This window comes from Laetiporus sulphureus, assembly GCF_001632365.1.
Source record: "Laetiporus sulphureus 93-53 unplaced genomic scaffold LAESUscaffold_33, whole genome shotgun sequence".
Classification (NCBI taxonomy): Eukaryota; Fungi; Basidiomycota; class Agaricomycetes; order Polyporales; family Laetiporaceae; genus Laetiporus; species Laetiporus sulphureus.
Genome location: NW_024468542.1, coordinates 27248 through 47372, shown reverse-complemented (window position 1 = coordinate 47372; position 20125 = coordinate 27248). Strand labels below are relative to the sequence as shown.

Genomic DNA, 20125 nt, shown 5'->3' with positions numbered 1-20125 from the left:
AATGAATATCCCATGGTAGTGACCCTTGATCTGGCTGATCATCTAGCAACTGACTTGCATCCTGTTCCACATCAGAAGAACCTTCATATGCTTCATCCTCATGTTTGGTGACAGCTTCAGTGTGGTTTACTGTATGAAGAATGGCATACATCTTGGTATAGAAATAGTGAGAATGGCTGGGTTCACCACATGAACAAGGTATCTTTCTGGTATGTCTCTTGCAACCTGGATTGCCTGGTCTACATTCTGGCTCAATATTAATTTCAAATCAAATGCACCAACACAATGCACTATTTCACTGGAACATATACTTTTGATTGTGATAGTGACAATCATGTGTTTTCTGCAGCTTTAAAATATGAGGATGAGGACAACTGTGAATAGGACATCTATCGACCAGTAAACATCACAATAACAGTGATTAAAAGCATGGCTCATCATCAAGGTACCAAGGACATCTGGACATTTTCATTGATTTAGGCATTCTGAATCCTGGCACAGAGAGCATAGCAGAATAGAAAGCATCTCAGCTCTTGATATAGAAAAATGCCATATAGACACTGCAAATAAGCTAAATACAGGCCATCAATTAAAGTAAAACTTGATAGATGGCTGCAGACCAGGTGGATGGGGAGCATTTCTTAATGTATGCACAACTTATCAGAGTATTACCTGATGAGATGCTTAGGATGACGTGTACAGTGACAGAGGAGTGAGGACAAAGTGTAAAGCAACAGAGGATGAGATATGGATGAGTGTGAGATGAAAGCTAAGAGGAAGGAAGGGGTTAGACACCCCATGATCTTCAATCAAACTGTGCTCTGATCACATTTGAAATTGATCTTCCATGCAAACCCCATTTTGCATGTGATCGTGTTGACTACATATGACTGTGGGAGAGTTAGCATGTACTGATCTTGCTGCTAACACTCATCATCCATCCTGATAGAATCTGTATTCATTTGGTAATACGGAATGGAGCACAATTAGAAACACCTTTGCTCTTTACTGTATCTCTTTAATAATACTGAACGGAGTGGATATGGACAAGGTTTTTGCACTTGATTGTCTACATCATCTATCTCTGCCCATAGTCAAGGTCTGAGAATCTGAAGTGGATAATTCTGATTGATTACATCATTGAATCGACAACCCTTGACTTTTGCCCAAAAATTATCATGAGTCAACGGTTTCAACTACAAGAAGATGAGAATGTGATAGACAAGGGTCTCAGATCCAATATCTTCCTAGGTATGTAATTTACTGTCACCCTGCCTGTAACCCCACCATTAAAGCATGGATCCAATATTTGGAACCTGGATAATGGTGAAGCAGGCTGGTTTCCTGCCCTCCAATAATTCACTGACATGTCATTATTCTAGCAGGGGGCATGGAGCACCCCTCCTTCAGAAAGACCTGGTATGGGGCAGAATCTTCCCCATGGTCATGTGAGTTAGGTGATCTCATTTATGTAAAATGATAATTTGATCTCGATGCTGTGGTTATGAAAGCAATAGAGGAAGAATGTAAGCATAAAACTGCAATAGACCAAGATCCTGATGAGGCACTGGTGTGCGATGATGAATGACCTATAGCTTTCATTGACCACCTTACTGAGGCAGCCTCCAAAAAGCATGTTAGAGAGAGCATAAAGAAGGATTACCACCAAAAGCAGCATGGAAAATGGAGGAGAAGAGAGATGAGATAAGCACAGAGGAAAAAGGCAGATGGTGCCAAGCACATCTCAAAGAAAATCTGAGAATGCAGCTTGACTGTGCTTTGTGACCGTTCGATCAAAGAGAACATAATTGATACCTTAACTGCAGATGTAAACATGTCACAACCTGGCACACAGGGGTTGCCTACTGGCTTTGCTTTGGACATGAAAAAAGACTTGATAGCTTCCACAGCATCTGTCAGCAAACCCATTCCTCAGAAACAATCAGATGGAAAAGGTCTTACACTGCAAGAGGTTCTCGCACAAGAAGGCATGCAGCTGATCAAATGAGATGAAAAGTGAGTACTTTAGTGAAGGAAGCTTACCAGGCTCACATTCTCATTGTGAAACAGAAATGGTAGCTTACTGTTTTGGTTCTCTTCTATGAGCTTATAACATACTCTCACAAGATCTACTAAATGTTTTATATGTTGGTCGATCCCCCCTTCTTGCTCATCTGCACCAGCCATCCCACATATGCCTTGGCACTAGCCAATGAGTGATGGAAGACAAAGTCACAGTTCTGTTCAAAGTATGTAAAGATTGTGGCTCAAATATGCACCATCTTCCACATGATGAACGTGATTCCCAGAAACCACATTTGCACTGCTTCATCAGAACAAATTAAACCTTTGCCTTCAATAGTTTCATATTCTATTCCACAGTACTTCGAACATCCACATTGGGTGCATTACAGTGCCACTCTCTCAGTCTGTCATCAATATCTGTGCAAAATTCCTCCTTGCAGAATAGATTAGCAAACAGATAGCATAGTGCATTGTTATGGGTGGGCATGCCTGACATGTCTTTGTCAGTTATGAAACACATCACACAAGAGCCCTTCAACATGTTGATGAACAGAGTGACCTCAGATAAATGTTCATCAACGTTGATGCATGATATCAGGTAGCAATCCAGCATCTCCCAGTCAGATGATGGCTGAAATGAGTATCTGATCTCCATGGCAGGATCAGAATCTTCTTCATCCTGCCTTGGCATCACTAATGCTTTCTTGACCACTGTGAAGAGACTACTGGACTGAGACACAGTCAATGATGGGCTAGGGGTAGGAAGGATGGGTGCATTCAAGATGCCTATTTGATTAACCAATCATTAGTGTGTTGATGACATTGATGAACACTGTGCTCGCCATCCTCATGTGCTGACATTTGCCTGAGGTGCTCACTCAATGATGGGTGAATTAGTTCTTCAGTTTTCACCCTTGCACTCTCCAATCCATGCTGAATTGTCTTAAAGTGATTAGCCTGTTGTAATGCCATCAATGTTTTGCTAGGCATAGGTGACATAGAATCATCTATTTCGTAATGGTATCATAAGTGTTCGAATGACATTGCAGTGTGTTTTGCTCACTGTCCTGCCAACGATGCTTATGACCATAGCACTCCTTCCCCAGTGAGTTGGACACCTTTGTTCCAACACCAGATTCATCACTGCCTGCACGGATTTTCATGTTATCCTCACTGTAGGGTAAATTAAATATTTTATCGCCAGGTCTGCTATGATACACTTACTATGCCAGAAAAATGCTCGCAGCAGTGCTTAAGCAGTGGCCTAGAATAAAAATGGCTCTGCATATCGCAACTGGGCACATATAGCCTTTGTTGTGCACCTGGTGGATGTCAATGGTCTCATTTGCAGTAAAGGTTGGTTTGTTATCACATTATCAGACTGTTACTTACAAAATGTGTTCATCTTCAGAATTTCTGCATATTGGTGAGTCACACAATGAGACTGAACTTGTTCCACCATCTGAAAGCTAATGCCACAGTAGGGGCCTATTAAAGTAGGTACAGAGTGAGTTGGCATTAGGTTGCAATGCAGTTAGGATGAGCTAGGTGAAAATGAGTATTGACAAGATGAGTGTGAGTTTTCTTCCCTGGCATAGAAGAATTGCATCAATGTGCCATAGACTGAATGGTGCTTCATTGTTCCACCAGTCTGTTAAATTAATCAATTGTCCATGATTTATGAAATGATTGCTGTCATCTGTTAATCAGTTTCCTCAATGCGGATGACATTGGATATGTGACATGAAATATTACTTGATGTAGTCAAAATGATATCACCAAGGATTGTCTCTCCCTGCCCACGCACTCCTCAATCAGAAAGTTGCTTTGACATCTTGCATCAATAATGATCTCTCATTGTGTGCTCACTTCCCTATCAGGAAGCAATTCTCTTATAATAAATTGTCTGAAGAGCTGTCTGCCCACACTGGTCTATTGATTCCTTCAGTATCCTAACTGTCAGTTCATGTTACAGTGTAAGTATCTTGATGATTGAGCAGGTGTGAGAAAAGTGCCATTGAAGCCAGGCCCAATTATCTCTAGTGGCTGCTCTTTTATTGAAATTCCCTGTAGTTCACCCATGTTGATGTGATTAGTTTTTCATGATATCAACTATTGGGTATTTTGAAATGAAAATTCTATGCTCAGAGCAGATCAGTGTTCATCGTGATGTCTGCATTAAGTAAGGTTAGGTATGCTTCTCATTGTCAAGCTTAATCACTGTGGTGTGCTGCTGGGAGATGAGGTGGCATGTCAGGCCTTTCCACTGAAGAGTCCTGTTATGACTGCCAGTACTGTGATACTTCTTGCAGGGAAGGCATTATAGTGTTTTTGCAAGTTCATCTGCTACTTCCAAGCCTTCAGGCCATCAGTCAATACTCAGTACAGAGGTCTGCATGAATTATAGATATATATGCACCTTCTGAGAGAGTCCAGCAAGTGGGTGCCATTGACACAGATTGATAACAGCTGGCAATTCCCGTCTGTGATCGAGCCATGGCTGACCTGCAAATAACAGTTTTGTGCATCTTCTCCACCACCGAACCTGCAGTCTGAGCATGCAAAATCACTTTTCAGGCTCTCCTTAATGAAAATATCCCCAGTTCTCTCATACTCAGTCCCATTCTCAATAATACCCCTATCAAAGCCTCATAATCTGCTCTGAGTCCTGAGTCTGACTTGTTTGCATTGTCATCATCCTCTGAGCTCAGTACTGATCTTCCTCTGCTGCCTGATGCAATCTCAACAGGGAACTTGTGCCTTGCAGCATCAGCAATAAACTCTAGCAAATGTGATAATCAGATGCAGTACTTCTGCACGCAAGTTGCAGTGGAGCGACTGAAGATCAATGGCCAACACGAGCTCAAAAAATACATCAATATATGTATGCATCTGATTTTTGTGTTTGTTCTTAATTATTCACTTTCATCAAGGCAAGTGAGGATGAGCATGAGATTATGTGCATGGCAATAATGATCAAAATGGTTGGACACTTGGATGAATCACTGACAGATACCGCAAAAGTATGGGACATTCTGAGTCATGTCCAAGTGAGTGATTATTGCACATTATCACACAAAAATAATTGCTAATACAATGCCTGTCTGCAATAGACCAATACTGACAAATATGCCATCTGCTTGCTTCTCTCACCCAGAGTTTCCACTTAAAATGGCACTTCAATGTTGAAACTGCTACTCGAAATCATAGAACACAAGTGGTGGGGCCTTAAAAATTCATGTATCCATGATGAGACCAAAAAGTGGAACAAGGTCATCACATATGCACATGACCATCTCACACAGTGCAAAGCAGAGATAAAGAAATTGATACATCCATTTCACATTAAGAAATATGATGTACAATTTATGATTAAGTTGCAATGACAGCTGGACATTTTTATTGAAGATAACAACTCTGTCAATGCCAATGGTGAGAAGACCTACAATGGCAAGAACATTGTCAAATTATGCAAAGTGTTGTGTCAGATAAGAAAGAAATCTATTCCTACTGGCACCAGTGTCATTGTAATGCCAGAGATCTGCACTCGCATAGCTTTGTTGATGAGTGCTTCAACTTTGGCTGAACTGCCAGTGCTCGGATTAAGCTGATCCATCCAGTAGTGGCTGACCTTCTTAGAAACCTCTAAAGGAAAATACTGATCTGCTGTTGACCAGACTCTTGTAAATATTTGAAAGAGGGCAGGAGGAAAGGGAAGCAAGGTGTTTGGGTGAGTCATACACATCGTATGCATCTCATGATGGGCTGACAGAAGTACCAAGCTACCTTAAACATATCCTTGACACCAACCGTGAGTGATTCACTAGCACAGATATGGCAATATGTTAGAATGCCACACCATCAGCATATCAGGCTGAACTGGATGCAGCACTAGAAAGCAGGTGAGTGGAAGACATTACAGAGGAATCTGATGACATTGATGAGTCACAGTAAATCATGCTGTAATTACATACAATTTTCATATCAAAGGCTCCCTTTATCATGTCCTGCACTGCTTCTCAATGCATGGCTCTTTCAATATCTGAGCTGTGTTCTTTTGCATCTCCTGATATGTTCTGACATCAGCAAGCAGTTACTTGATGGTGCAGAATGACCACAGATTGATGCTGGCATATTGCATCACAATGTGAGATTCCTTGATGTGTAACTCAATGACAGCTTCCTTGACTTGGCCAGGCATATAAGGATCAAAGCCTGCATCTTGCAAAGCAGCCTTGAATACATGCAGCTCAGTTGCCATGGTCTGAATCTGTTTTGGTGCAGACAGCTCAATTCTGACAGACCACAAGCATGCCTTGAGATCATTCAGTGCATTCGAAGCCTTTTGTCACTTTTGCTCGCTCTGGATGGCTGCATGCAGGGCTCACTGCAGCATGCCTTGAAGTCTTTTAAGGCATGAGTGACAAGCCTGTGAAATGCATTCTAAAGTCAATGTAGGCTTCAGTTGGCTAGAAATCAGTGAACATGCATGACTTACCAGACAGTGCATCTGTCTGAATGCCTTGCAAGACAGGAACACAAGCCACAAGCTTTGTATCATCATTCATTGTTTCACTCATCTGGACATCTTGTGTGACAATGACTTCAGGGGCCTCAACTGAGCATATATTTGAGCATCAGAAGCCTGCTGCAATAAGGCTGAACACTTACCAACTGATTTCTCAGAATCAGCCTCCAAGTATGGCAGAGCCTCAATGTCTGGGTGCATCAAAATGCCGAACCATTGAGATTCAGTAACCTGTAATTCAAGTACACCTCCTGTACCATAGTAGCTGTGGGGTGTAAAGATTGAACAATTGATGATATGTTGAAAGATCTCACCTGGCAATCACATCACCAGTTTTTGCTACAGTGCTGCATCAAGAACACCTCCTGGTAGATTCTGAACAGTCCATCAAAATGGACCCTGAACTGTGCATCTCATATGATGGAGACATAGCCCACTGAGAGTGAGCATGAAGAAAAGCATCAGAAAAGGTGTATAAGTCACCAATGAAAGGGCAGTGAGTGCAGTACAGTGTCCAAATGCCAGTCACGTGACATGCATATGTGAACACAAAAGTTTCCTTGCATCATCAACTCTCCCATTCTCTCATTGACTGATGTGCACCATAATCTCTGAGTTATCTACTCTGCATGAAATGCCTCATTGTTATAGGGGATATGAGCACGGAAGAACACTCACTGTTTTTTTGCATGGTCCTTGAGCTATGTGCTCCATGGCTTGAAGCCATGTCATTATTTTGGAGGACTCTGGGATTCTGTACATAAAACCATGACTGGCTGATATGCTGACTCATTGTTGCAGGACCACCAGGGAGGGAAGGGGGGAATGGGCTACAGCCATGGTAAGTGCGACATTGACTTACTGTGAACTCGAGATCCTTACTAATGCTCTCTGCTGGTTAGATGGAGATATTCCAGAAGGGGATCCATTTTGTACATCTTCTACAGTATGTTTCATGCACATGGTTGCTTCATTTAACTGACAGGATTCAATACAGAGCACATTATTGTGCAGCATGTCATTGAAAGCACTTAGCATGGCTTTGAACTGTAAGCTTGTATTCTGTACTGTGCCATAGCATACATGCAAACACATACATTTATACATATATTGTTGCCTGAGAGCATAATGATATGTGAGAAGTGAGTAGCAGAGAAATGAATGAATCAAAAAGCCTAGAGAGGGTGGGCCACATGCTGACAGATGAAACTAAATATTGATGGAAGCCAGAAATACATCAGGCCTGATTCACATGATGATGGACTTAGCTGGAGCTGATAGGCAACTGGGTATGGGAGCATGTTGTTGCCCACCTGTAGCCACATGGGAGGTGAGAATGGAACACATGGGCTGGCCAGGTGGCACCTACTGGGACCAGGTTTGGCAGTGTAGCCACAGTGATGGAGCATTTTCTGTCATCATTTTCAGACAATCTGGATGGTTTGCTGGCTAATGTGAATGCTGCAAAGCTTTGTGGAAATCATGCAGTAGATTTCCATGAGTCAGACTGTGTTCAAGTGATCAGAATTGCTCAGGCACTAGACTGCACCTAGGCTCTGTCTATTGCTCTCTATATTCAATGCATCTGTATGATCACAATTTATGAGGATGAAGAAGATTCTGTGAATGAGGTCTGGACAATTTGAGATGATGCACATTAGAAGCTGGGCCAGCTTATGGTGAGAATCACAGATGGAATCACCCAACCCAAACCTAGCAGTCATTGTGCACATGAGGAGGGCTTCTCGTCACAGCTTGGTATTACTTGGGTAAAAGGGCCATTTCTGGCAGGAATGATTCCTGAGGTTTTGATATTCTTCATAATGTATTTTATAAGTTTATCATGATATTCACCACATTGATTGACAATTACGTATTGTTACTCACATTGAAATATCAGTCTCTTTGGCAGAGATCAAGGATGGTATGATTGTTTGAGAAGCAGCTGCATTTAAAGTGACAATGGTTTATGACAAAAGCCATAGTTAAAGGCAATGGTGTGTAGCAGACTGTGTTTTCATTATTGAAGGTTGAGTTAAGCAGAGTTTAGTGTAGATTGCTACAGAGCTAAATCCACCATGTGCTTTGTTGATGAGAGTAGGGTGTATCATCTTCACAGGGTATTCTAATGTTGGAGTATTACCTGTAACAACTCCATCATTGTACTGTGTTTGACCATTCATGACAACAAACCTTGCAGTGAAATGAAACTAGTGATTTCAGGGCTGGGCTTGGGCTTGGCTTTAGGAGGCTTAGGCTTGCCATAATCACAAGCTGGGCCCTCTATGGGGCTCAGGTTCAGCATGGGCTTGGCTCAGCCTAAGCCCTGAGCTTATTGCAGGGTAATATTTTTTTCAGTCTGTAGTTCATTTGTCAATGTATGTACATAGCTCTCTTACATGTAATCATCATTTACCCAAGTGGAACTGCCTGTCAAGTCATCATCGAGCTCCTCAGAATCTGTGTCTAACTCAATATCAAACTCTGCTTTACCACTGGCAGAATTCTGACCACCTTCACCCTCCTCACAGCTATACAGGTTCTCTTCAAATGATGATGATGGTTATAAATCACGTAAAGGAGATCCTTTCTATACGCACATTTGAGAACCTGAAAAGCCTCCACAATGTCACCTTTAAGGTGGTTTCGATGCTTTGTGATAGTGATTTCTGCACTCGAGAATGCACGCTCACTTGATACTGAGGTCATCATGATGCCAAAGTAATCTCTGGTGAGTGAAGCCCATGCTGGAAAGTGATGGGCATTTAGCTAGAGAATTGCATAGGTTATTGATGTATGGAGAACAATAGAATAGAACACTTACTCCCTATCATTGAACAGTTGACATTCCTTCAGGCATATCCTCATTGAGGCCAACATATTTCTGAAAGTTGTGCTCTCATTGCTTCTTCAGATTGATGATGGCTCGAGTTGAGGATGCAGACTGTCAGCCTTGATTGTCATCATCACTTGATTAATCAGCAAGTAAAGAAGTATAGCGGCGTAGCACCTTCTTCTTTGAAATGGCTGCTACCGCACTTTGTGTGCCACTGTTAAGTTCAGAGTATTGTTCCTTGTACTGAACAAGCATGAATCTGTTAGCAGATCAGTGTGAAGCCACATGGTTGGCAAGCATACTTACAATCCTCTTTATCAGGTCCATAGCATCTTTTTATAGAGCTGCTGATCAATTCTTCTTGAAGAATCTGAAATGCACCATGGGATCAAGCACTGATGATGACATTCAGAAATCAGACTAAGTGCTTGTACTAATAATATACATACCAATGGAAAAGACATATGCATCATTATCACTCGTCTTGTTATAATAGGCTTTGATCTTGGCCAGTCCAGCTGATAGCCCATTTGTGAAGTGCACATATACAAAATCCTGCAGTTTTGCAGTCTATCGTGCATGTAAGTCTTCAAGGGCAGGTAGTGTGAGGTGCAGTGCTGGATTATGCTCTGAAGAGAAGTGCTGTTGACAAAAGTCCGCAATCTGACCATTTGTATGAAATCCTGTTGGACAGTTAATGAATGGGATAAATGTATGTACCTGAAGAATGTGCTGAAAGGCCTTAATGTGCTTCTACTCATCTTCTTTCAGCAGGAGGCTATACAATCTAGTAGATGTCTTCATATCCTTGACCACTCTTGAGATCCCCATTACAAACTTGTTGACATGCTAAGAATATCACTTAGCAGTACAGCACACAACAATGTTGCAGAGCACTCACTACATGAAGGCTATATGCTCAATTGAGCATCAAATATGTCGATGACTAGTGAACCTTCATGTCAACTACAAGGGTCTTCACGTCCTTAAATTCAATGTGGGCAGATGCTTGAATGTCATGAAATTGCTCTTTGCGCTGGCTCAATGAGTGCTCCTGCACGCGTTCATCAATATGAGTACTTCTTTACCTACTTTACACTTACCTTGACAGATATTGCATGAATCAAGCCTACTTCATCACGAATGACAGCTGAGGTATCCAATAAGTGCACATCTGGATGTTCAGGGTCATAATATGCAGATCTGCTTTGAATCTAATAACAGCTTGTGTCACAAGGTTGATGATGTGCATGAGGCAGCTAGCAAACATTTGTAAGAATATATTTACTTATGTAACTCACATGTGAACACCTACCCGACATGTCGACCCTCAACATTAAAGTCAACTCCATGATTATTGCATACCATAGAAGCGAACACCATTATCATAGTCAGGTTTGAGCTCGTGTTGTCACAAGTAACCACAAAAATCTGTATGTTTATTGTTAATATTGTTGCACCGATATCAAGTTCTTGATAACATATTTTTTTCGCAATGCCAATGTGGCTGGTGACCTTGTAAAGTGCTTATCCCAAGTGGTTGCCATGATGTGAATGATTCATGCACATGAAGCTGATTAGAGCTTCTTCGAGTGACCAGTCATCTAGTAAGTCCTCTTGTATCTAATGCACCATCACCACAAATTAACCGTCGGTATTTCTGGCTTGCCAAGCATCACATGTCAGTAACACTTTTCCTCTCACAGTTAGGCCCTGTATTGCATGATCAGAGTAGAGCTATCAGCTTAATGACAACTCAGATAGTATTACCTGTAAGTGTTTCTTCAGGTCATGTAGAAACTGGTGAAACAGATTGATAATGTCTCACCACGTTGATGCTTGCTTTGGGATTTTCACCGCTTCCTTAGCACGTGAAGCAATATTGATCAGATCTTCAAACACTTGATGTTCAAATGCACTGATAGGCTGATAAATGGCTTTATAAAATCATGAATAAACATTTATAGAGACAGATTATGTACCTGATTGGTCTCTATCAGTCACTGGATAGCAGCAGAGTTGAATGCTTTGTCTGAATATAAAATCGTGTGTCCAGCTGGCTGACTGACTCAAACATGTCCCTCGAGAGTTTCTTGAGAGATATAACTCTTGAGGATCTTCACTTTGTGAGCTTGGAGTCGAAAGTGTTCTTCTCGCACCACTTATAGTATTTGTGCTAGTAAATGTCATCAAAAATGCATCATATACTGTGAATTAGAAAGCACTTACTTTATGCATTGCTTGCAGATGCCATCGAAGGGTTGACACATCTGCTACAATAGTGAAGTCATTGATATTTCTCTTCCTGTGACATGGTGAGATGAAGTTGCAGTTGCACGAAAAAGAATGACACATACTTGCAAATTTGGCAACTGTAAACATGCTGTTTTATAGCCTTTTTGGATGGGTTGCCGTGCTCATTCTGCCATGGATCACTGAAGAAGTGATTCACATCAGACATGTCATTGCTGCTCTTCACTTTCTCTGCTGGCTCAGAAATATGCTGAATATCGAGTAAAACATCATGGTCGTCGAATTGATCCTTGTCCTTTTCACCTCGTCCATTGAACGGGATGTACTCTGGGTCAACTGATCAGAATGCAAGGTTAGTACATTGTATGGTAGAGTGAAATAATGGTGCACTGGCAGCCATCTTTGAGATTGTCACATTGTCATCCTCTGACTGATCACCCATCGTGTTCTGTGCATCCTTCTTATGTTTCAGTGCCAGGTCTGAATTTGCTGTGTCGTCGTCAATCTCAGTGACTGATAATTTCAGTCTCACACCTTCACTTGTCTCTGATGTCAATGACGTTGGCCTGAATGCACCAACCACCATGCTATGCTCTGCATTATCAATATCATTGATCCTTGCACTTGGCTTGATGATGCACCTTGGATGGCATTTTCTAGATGTCATTTCATCATCTACAATGGAATCACAAAATTTGCTCATCTACTGTGATCAGATATGATGAATTGAGATGTACCTGAGCCTGGAAGGAAGCTCATCCAGACTGAAGTTAGGTGACGTGTAAATGAGTGCAAATGGTCAGAGTGTGAAGTGATGACTGTTTCCAGAAATGGTCGAGAGTGAGTCAACAAAAACAGGGGCGGACCACATGGATATTTTGTTATTCACCGAAAAACTGAACAGAACATCTGCAAAATGGAGAATCTTGCTTCGACATTATAATTTGTGATGTACAAAGCAGGCCAGGGGATGAACCTTCTCACATTCCAAGTTTGTCAAGTACACCCTACATGAGACAATCTCACAGAGTGATGAGCATCATGAGATCACCTCTGAGATATGAGTGTCAGCAATGGTGACAATGTGTGAGGTTGGCTCGAGAACATAGGCTGAACAGTGACAGGTGACAAGGGAGGACCGAGAGTGACCGAAATTAATTGTGTGACCTCCTCATCTAGCAGTGTGTGATGCCCTGTCTTTTTTGCAGGGACCATCTATATTGCTGTGCCTAAGCATCTATTGTGGCTGAAAGTCTGGGCTCAGAGCTGTGGGCTCAGGCTTTTCCCTCCATAGAGGCTCAGAGAGGGCTCAGGTTCAGCTTTTGATGGCTCAGACAGGCTCAGCTTGATCTGGCTTGGGCTTTCAAGCCCAGCCTTGAACAACACTAAATGAAACTCACTAAAATAAATCATACCACACAAGTGATATTTTATGCCTTGTTCTTCAATGCACACAGCAGGATTTAGCTGACTTTGCTTCTGATTTGTTATAAATGCATAGAAGTCAGGGATGTTGGCAAATACGTATCTTCTGACCAGTCTTTTATTGCAGCTTTGGCATGCAAAGTGAGTCTTTTTAAAAGAAAAAGGGCTTGAAGCCATTCTGAAAGCTTTTCATTTTTTGAAGAACCTAACTTAACAGAGGACTTTCTTAAAAGTGATAAACTGCAGTCCTATAAATGAATGAAAGCATCTTCTGCATTCACGACTACATTACAATCCTGACAATGAAGTTGAATGGTAACATTGAAAGATGTAGACTGAAACATAAGCTGTAGATATCTGTTTCATCTTTTCCAGAAGTGGAAAATGCTGCAGAGTCTGCAATGTGTAATATGTAGAAGAGCTTTAGATTATGTTAACATGGGTGAGGTCAATCCCCTCTCCCAAAATGTCATGAACCTTGGCACAACTGCAGGACATCTGCCACTTTAAATAGTGTTGAAATATGCACAGTGGCCTTAGGAGGGCTTTCCATTATCTGAAACTTAGTTGAGGCCACCATTGAGGTCCCTGAATCTGTCTGATATCCTTTCTGAGCATTCAATCTACACCTCCAGAATGTTATGAACCTTGACAGTACTGCATGATTTGAGCTGTGTCGAGATATCCAGAGGGACCTCAGAACAGCTTTCCATTATCTGAAATGTGGTTGGGGCCACCATTCGTATCCCTAAGCTCCTCTGATCCCCTTCCTGAGCATTCAATCTTCACTCCCCAGAATGTCATGAACCTTGGCAGTACTACATGATTTGAGCTGTGTTGAAATTTTTAAAGGGGCCTCAGAAGAGCTTTCCATTATCTGAAACTTGGTTGGGACCATCATCATATCCCTAAGCCTCTCTGATATGCTTTCTGAGCATAAAATCTACACCCCAAGAATGTCACTAATGTTGGTGAAACTGCTGTCATGAACCTTGGTGATACTTCAGGATATCTGCCATTTTGAGCTGTATCAAAATATTCAGGATAGCCTCAGAAATGCCTTTCATTATCTGAAACTTGGTTGAGGCCACCATTCAGGTCCCTAAAGCACTCTGATATCCTTCCTGAGCATTCAATATACACCCCCAGAATGTCATGAACATAGGCAGACTGCAAGATATCTGTCATTTCAATATTCACAGCAACCTCAGCATCTGTCATTTCAATATTCAGAGTGACCCCAAAGAGCTTTTTATTATATCAAACTTGATTTGCACATCCTGGGTGGCTGACAACTTTACAGGTTCTGTAGCCCTTACAATTATTCATGACTTTTAGCTGAAAGTCTGCTGTAGATAGATATAATCACATTCAACATGTTCATTGAGTATGTTATACAGTATGTATGCTTTTGATCAAACCCTGATGCAGTATATAATTCATACTTTGAAACATCAAACATAGAATGGGTAGAACTTGTCTGGCTGAATGTATTCAGATATGCTATATCATCAAGATGGTAAAAAATCACGGATAATGTGGATCTGTATAGTTTGAAAAGAAATGAGATATACCTGTACCACTCATGGCAAGATGAATTTGACCTTATGTTAGCATTTGGAGAAATGAGCTTTAAAATGGCTTGAAGCATTGCAGCAAAAGTGAATGTGATGGTGTTTCAGCAAGATAATAATCTCAAGCATGACTTAGCTGACTTGAAGAGAATACTATTAAGACTATGATATGGCATGATCAATTATCAGAGCTTATTTTTCACAGATTATTGTTGAACTTATCTCACAAAAAGATTAGCAAGGCATGAGGAGCCACTCAAAGATTACAGAATTGTAAAAGCAATTGAAAAAGAAATGAAAGAGTATTGATAGGTTTGTGCATCAGATTTTGATCAAAAACATGCATGAATGGGTTAAGGCAGTGTTTAAAGACAAGGGTTGAACACTCAACTACTAGAGTTTTGAAGTTTGTTGGTGATAAAAGTATATAAATGAGTTAACCTGATAGAGTTGCATATATCTTCAGAACAAGACATACAAATTCCACCAACAGACACTCATTTGAAAGCTGAGAAGATGGCTTTCTAATACTATTTTATTTGTGAAAATAGCTACAGCCAATCTGAAGATAGAAGAAAATCAAGAAGATATTTGTGCACTTTTGTTAATCACTGTATAGTATATTTGGGCTGTGTTAATGGCTATGTTAATGATAAACAGCAGGTGGTCTAGTGTTTCGAATGCTTGATACTATCTGGGAAGTAAGTGTCCTGAAAGTCTGAAGTTCAATTTCCAGTCTGTGCAGTTTTATGTGCTTTTAATTTTAAAAAAGTGCAACTCCCATTGTTTACAAACAACAATAAACTATGACGTGCATGCTGGCGCATCTAGCTAGATGTGCCAGTGTGAACGTCATAATTTGGTGTTATTTACGCATTGTGGCATTTTAAAGCATGAGAATTTGAGTGGCTGACATCTTCATCCATTTTGTGACCTCATATCTTCGCTTTTTTGAGCCGAAAAATGGCCTTCATGCAGTTCTGATTGCGAAGCATCAATGTGCAATTTATCATGTATTATTGATATGTTCAAAAGTTGAAAAAAAGTTAAAATATGGATAAATATACTGTGGTGATGGAAAACTTCAATAGCATCAATAGCTCTTGTTTTTATATGCTCAGGATGATGGAATGGAAGTGAAGAGCAGTGGAATGTGGGGAACTATTGCTTATTTCTCAAGTAGAGACTATAATGAGTCCGAAAAATGTTAAATTAGTCATTATTTGTGTCACTATGCTGAGATACATAACAAAATAATGATTACTGTGGTTTGAACCACTTTCAAGCCATTGAATGCCTTGGTTCGAATCACTTTCAAGCCATTGAATACAATGGTTTGTATGGCTTTGAAGCCATCAGCCCTGAAGGCATTAACTCTAGCAAATTCAGTGCTGTGATTGGCTCTGAATATTTGCACCTGTTTGAATCAGCCGTGTCATTATATTCAAACTCAGCTTCAAACTCAGTGTTCTATGGGCATTAGAGAAGATAACAAATTTTTCGGACTATAAGCATGATGTTTTGAGGCCACAGAGCCTCGAAAGATAAGAAATGACATGTTTTGCTTTTGCAGCAATGAAATTGAGAGCAGTTAAAAAGATTGTGCAAACAATGTCAAACTATGACATGCACCTTCATGCAACTACATCACCAATCCCATGCCACAGGTTCCTCACATAGACATGTTGGCCGAGAGCCATGTGGCTTGACCAGCTGGGGTCACTTCATTCCTAGTGTGAACCCATGTGGTCTGTGCCAGCTGGCTTTCATGCCTTAGCCACCACGAGACCAGATGGCCCATCCAGCCTATCATCACACCCATAAGTTGGTAGGTCTGATATTATGTACATCAATGGATGATGTCAGCGCTTGATGCAAGTAGTGTAAGTGCTTAAGTTTCAGTTGACACGGGAGTTCATGCAATAGGCATTGCACCTTATAACAGTTGTTTGCCATGAAAAAATGCCTCATAAAAGAGCATCACAATTTTTAGGTCATTTCATTCGACAGAAATTGCCCTACAATTCGCTCAGTGTGGGCGCTTCATGCACTGCAGTGTAAATGCTGAAATTGTGTATATAGCATAATAAATTATTAAAAAAGTGGCAGATAATACATCTCATATCATTCACTGCTCATCCGAGTGACATCAGACTCCCATTACAGTGTCCAAGTTTGTGCTGACATTTCCCTCTGCTATTAGCATCATATCAGATGCATTCACCACCTTTGCTGCTGTCCTCACCTCAGCACGTTCCTTCTGAGCTGCCACTTCCTTGACATGCTTTGCATCCTGAACTTCACAAAGAGCTGCTGCCATCTTCTTATGTTCAGCTATTCTGTCTTGCAGGTAAGAAATTAGCTTGGTCAGGCTGTGAGGGAGAATTTTGCGAAGAAGCACTGCATTATGCAGTGTATGCAAGTTGAGAAGGAAGTGTGTGTCATCAGTGTTCTCAATGAATGCTTGTGCAAGCATGGTCTCTGTGTGTTCTTGCCTGATTGCACATTGACCTGAAGCTTTGCACTTTTTGTCAAAGCAATTATGCTGAACATCGACGATAAACAGGATGTTCTGATCACATAAGGCTCAAATCATTAGCAGAATGTATGACATTAAAATAGGCTCACAGAATGGTACATCACTCAGTGAGGGGCTTCATTATCATTTGGTTTCAGTAGCTTGGGCATGTTAAAGTGTGCATGGTTGTCACTGCTCGAGTACAATCAGTGATTGAACTTTCTCTGATAAGTGAGCTGCCGCTGGGGCCAATATTGCTACAATTTGATCAATGATGGTTCGATTCTGCAGAAACACAATTAATCCAATGTATTGTGGTAATATGAGGAACCTACGCCACTCACGGCTAACTCAGCAGCAATGCATGACTCAACCAGGCAGTAATCACCATATTTTGATATCACTGAGTGACCTTTGTACCATCCAGCAGCCGAAGATACATGAATGCTATCTTCAGATGCTGAAACTGCAGATCTTGCCACAAATATGTTACTGCCTGCGATTTGGCCTTGCAATGTACCATTCCTTCAACATATGAGTCAGGGTACAAATGTGACATCAAATACAATGCTAAAGTGCTCACCTGGTTTTAGCTGTATGTATGTAATTGACATATCTAAGACAATGTCTCACCTCAATGTTGTCAAAGTATTTTCGTATACTGCTATCAGCTTGCACATATTCACCATCACAGTTTCAGCTTTGCCACCATCTACTGCTCACTTGATGTTTGAAATGTGCCAGGTCAGCGAACGTCCACACAATGTCACGACTCAGTGCCTAATGATTTGAGAGAACACTGCACATCCAGAAAATGGCATTGAAGCATTCAAAAATTTCAGTTGCATAAAGGATCAGCGAACCATGTCGGCAGATGTCCTCAGTAAGGTGAGACAATATGTGAAGCTTGGGCTTTACAAAGATCTGCTTGGGATCAATCAGTGATCAAATATCAAGCACGTTGCTCACAAGAATCTGGACGTCACTCTGTTCAACATTTATAGTTATTCCTGGAGTGAAATGTGTCACAAAGGGAACAACATACCAAACATTTGTCCATATTATCAATTTCAGGCACCCATAGCAGGGCTCCAAGCTTGCCAGTGGCCCTCTACAAATCAAACCTCAATGGTGAACATAGCGACTCATCGAGATGAAATATCATGAGCTGCTGCAGTGCTTTTAAATGCTTGCCAATCAGGTCATTGCAGGATTGCATGATATACGAGGAGTGCAGTGGGGAGATTGTGAGGCCATCAATGAATAAAGATTGAAGCTTGATGGTGAATGCTTCACATTGCTTCGGAGTCCATGTGGTGTGCAGGTAATGCCATGCATACTTATCAGCTCCTAATAAATATGTGTGAAGAACCTCAATGGGAGTATCTTGGTGAATGTCACCAGCTATCAGTAGCACTTTAGCATCTAACAAATGAGTACGATGTTATGAATATGCATCTTCAAGCTCCAACTGCATGTTGTAGTGTTTACCAGCACAGTACTGACAACACAGTGCTAGAGTCAGTGTAGCCCATTAGCTCATGTGGTTTACTCTAAGTCATTGGTGAAAGACTTACAGGAATTAGCTGGCAATGCATTATAATGCTCATGTGGCTCTGTCTTTACCTATTACAATAGCTCATCTTGAATCTCTTCTTTGATTCTTGAAACAACAAGTGGACAATGTAAAAGGTTCCGCTCATTCAATCTAGGATCACATATATGTCAGTTATGTATCCAGATTTGTGGCTGCTCAGCTGCACATCTTAGTAATTTTACAATCCAGTGTTCAGCAAGCTTATCCTTGACTCCAGACTGTGTCTGCAAATCAGTACAGTTTTGGCTACACCCAATCCAGCCACCTCAATCTGTTTGATCACAGCCTGTCTTGTTTGATTGGATGTCCGAGGCATTGATGGATGTATATGGTTGATATGGTAAGCTCATCTGGATGTTATTATATGATGCAAACATGATGCAAACTCACTGAAAAGTGCTGATGATACATGTTGTCCATTTTACACTCAACCTCTGTTTCCCCGATTTGGCATTTATGACATCAGAAATTTCCATGCAGACCAATGTGAGAACACAGCTATGACTGTTGTGGGTTATCTGCAGGGAAAATGATCAGCTCCATGTGAAATAAAATCTCTTCTTGGTTGATACAGTCATATGTGACGTGCCACACCAGCTTAGAATAACTGCGCCACTTTGTAAGTACACATTCTTTTGAAATGCAGCTTAATGTGCATGAAACTTACACTGTGTCTGTCATCATAGCATCAAACTGTTTGATTGCACTAGTGTGTTGAGATGTGGATGTGAAGTTAATGAAATATTCCTGTGCGAGCTTCTCGTGTGGCACATTTGCATGTGCAAAGTAAATATTTGTATGTTCATTGTATTGCTTACTCTGATTCCCAGATACATCATCACCCCAGGCCTTGATAAAGCTGGTGTATATGTGCTGACCTTTGGTGACCTCACTGCATGATACATGCACATCATGTGGAAGTGAGCCTGGATTTCAATATGAGTTTTCACAATGTGCTGCTATATGAGAATGACAAGGACTCGACAAACCTGCAGTGTTCAATGTGATGTCCATGCTCACCAGATCATTGATATTGTGTTGCAGGTTGGACATGGCAAATTCAATCTTTGCAAGATGGACTTGAGGTCAATAGATGATTGCCGTAGATGCATCGCAGTTAGCAGAAGTTATGAGATATGCTTCGTCAAAAACTTCACCATGTGACTGATGATGAAACCATGCTGTTGACATGATCAGATGGCCATCTTGCAATTGAGCTAATTCACTGATGAAGTAGTGCTTGTTCCCATGAGCCCACATGAAAGCTTGCAGCTCTGGTGAGAGATGATGGGTCCATTTAATCATGTGACATAATTCACTGATTTGGATTGTTCAGATCGGATACTCCTCAATATATGGTCACACCCGA

The 20125-nt window shown here is 41.1% G+C and overlaps 4 protein-coding genes across 4 annotated transcripts; all 4 read right to left on the bottom strand.

Annotated features, from left to right (window-relative positions):
• Positions 1 to 6118: 6118 nt before the first annotated feature.
• Positions 6119 to 7516, bottom strand: LAESUDRAFT_715603 (uncharacterized protein; the record flags this gene model as incomplete). Its single annotated transcript, XM_040907164.1, has 7 exons — positions 6119 to 6320; positions 6414 to 6468; positions 6524 to 6643; positions 6697 to 6818; positions 6868 to 6892; positions 7232 to 7383; positions 7416 to 7516. 7 exons carry the CDS (start codon positions 7514 to 7516, stop codon positions 6119 to 6121), a joined length of 777 nt encoding a protein of 258 aa, XP_040761997.1.
• Positions 7517 to 9133: 1617 nt separating this feature from the next.
• Positions 9134 to 9322, bottom strand: LAESUDRAFT_604303 (uncharacterized protein; the record flags this gene model as incomplete). The annotated part of the gene is made up of 1 exon (XM_040903104.1): positions 9134 to 9322. A coding segment is annotated over one exon (189 nt), but the record flags the coding sequence as incomplete, so codon positions are not given.
• Positions 9323 to 11508: 2186 nt separating this feature from the next.
• LAESUDRAFT_761122 (uncharacterized protein) lies at positions 11509 to 12084 on the bottom strand (the record flags this gene model as incomplete). Its single annotated transcript, XM_040912866.1, has 4 exons — positions 11509 to 11565; positions 11619 to 11694; positions 11747 to 11978; positions 12033 to 12084. The coding sequence occupies 4 exons, from the start codon at positions 12082 to 12084 to the stop codon at positions 11509 to 11511; spliced, it is 417 nt and encodes a 138-aa protein (XP_040761995.1).
• Positions 12085 to 16670: 4586 nt separating this feature from the next.
• LAESUDRAFT_737961 (uncharacterized protein) lies at positions 16671 to 20061 on the bottom strand (the record flags this gene model as incomplete). The annotated part of the gene is made up of 17 exons (XM_040910835.1): positions 16671 to 16705; positions 16946 to 17213; positions 17364 to 17444; positions 17504 to 17606; positions 17627 to 17684; positions 17743 to 17752; positions 17793 to 17823; positions 17869 to 17931; positions 17965 to 18083; positions 18120 to 18146; positions 18205 to 18248; positions 18297 to 18584; positions 18923 to 18974; positions 18995 to 19046; positions 19262 to 19363; positions 19424 to 19682; positions 19914 to 20061. 17 exons carry the CDS (start codon positions 20059 to 20061, stop codon positions 16671 to 16673), a joined length of 1740 nt encoding a protein of 579 aa, XP_040761994.1.
• Positions 20062 to 20125: the final 64 nt, after the last annotated feature.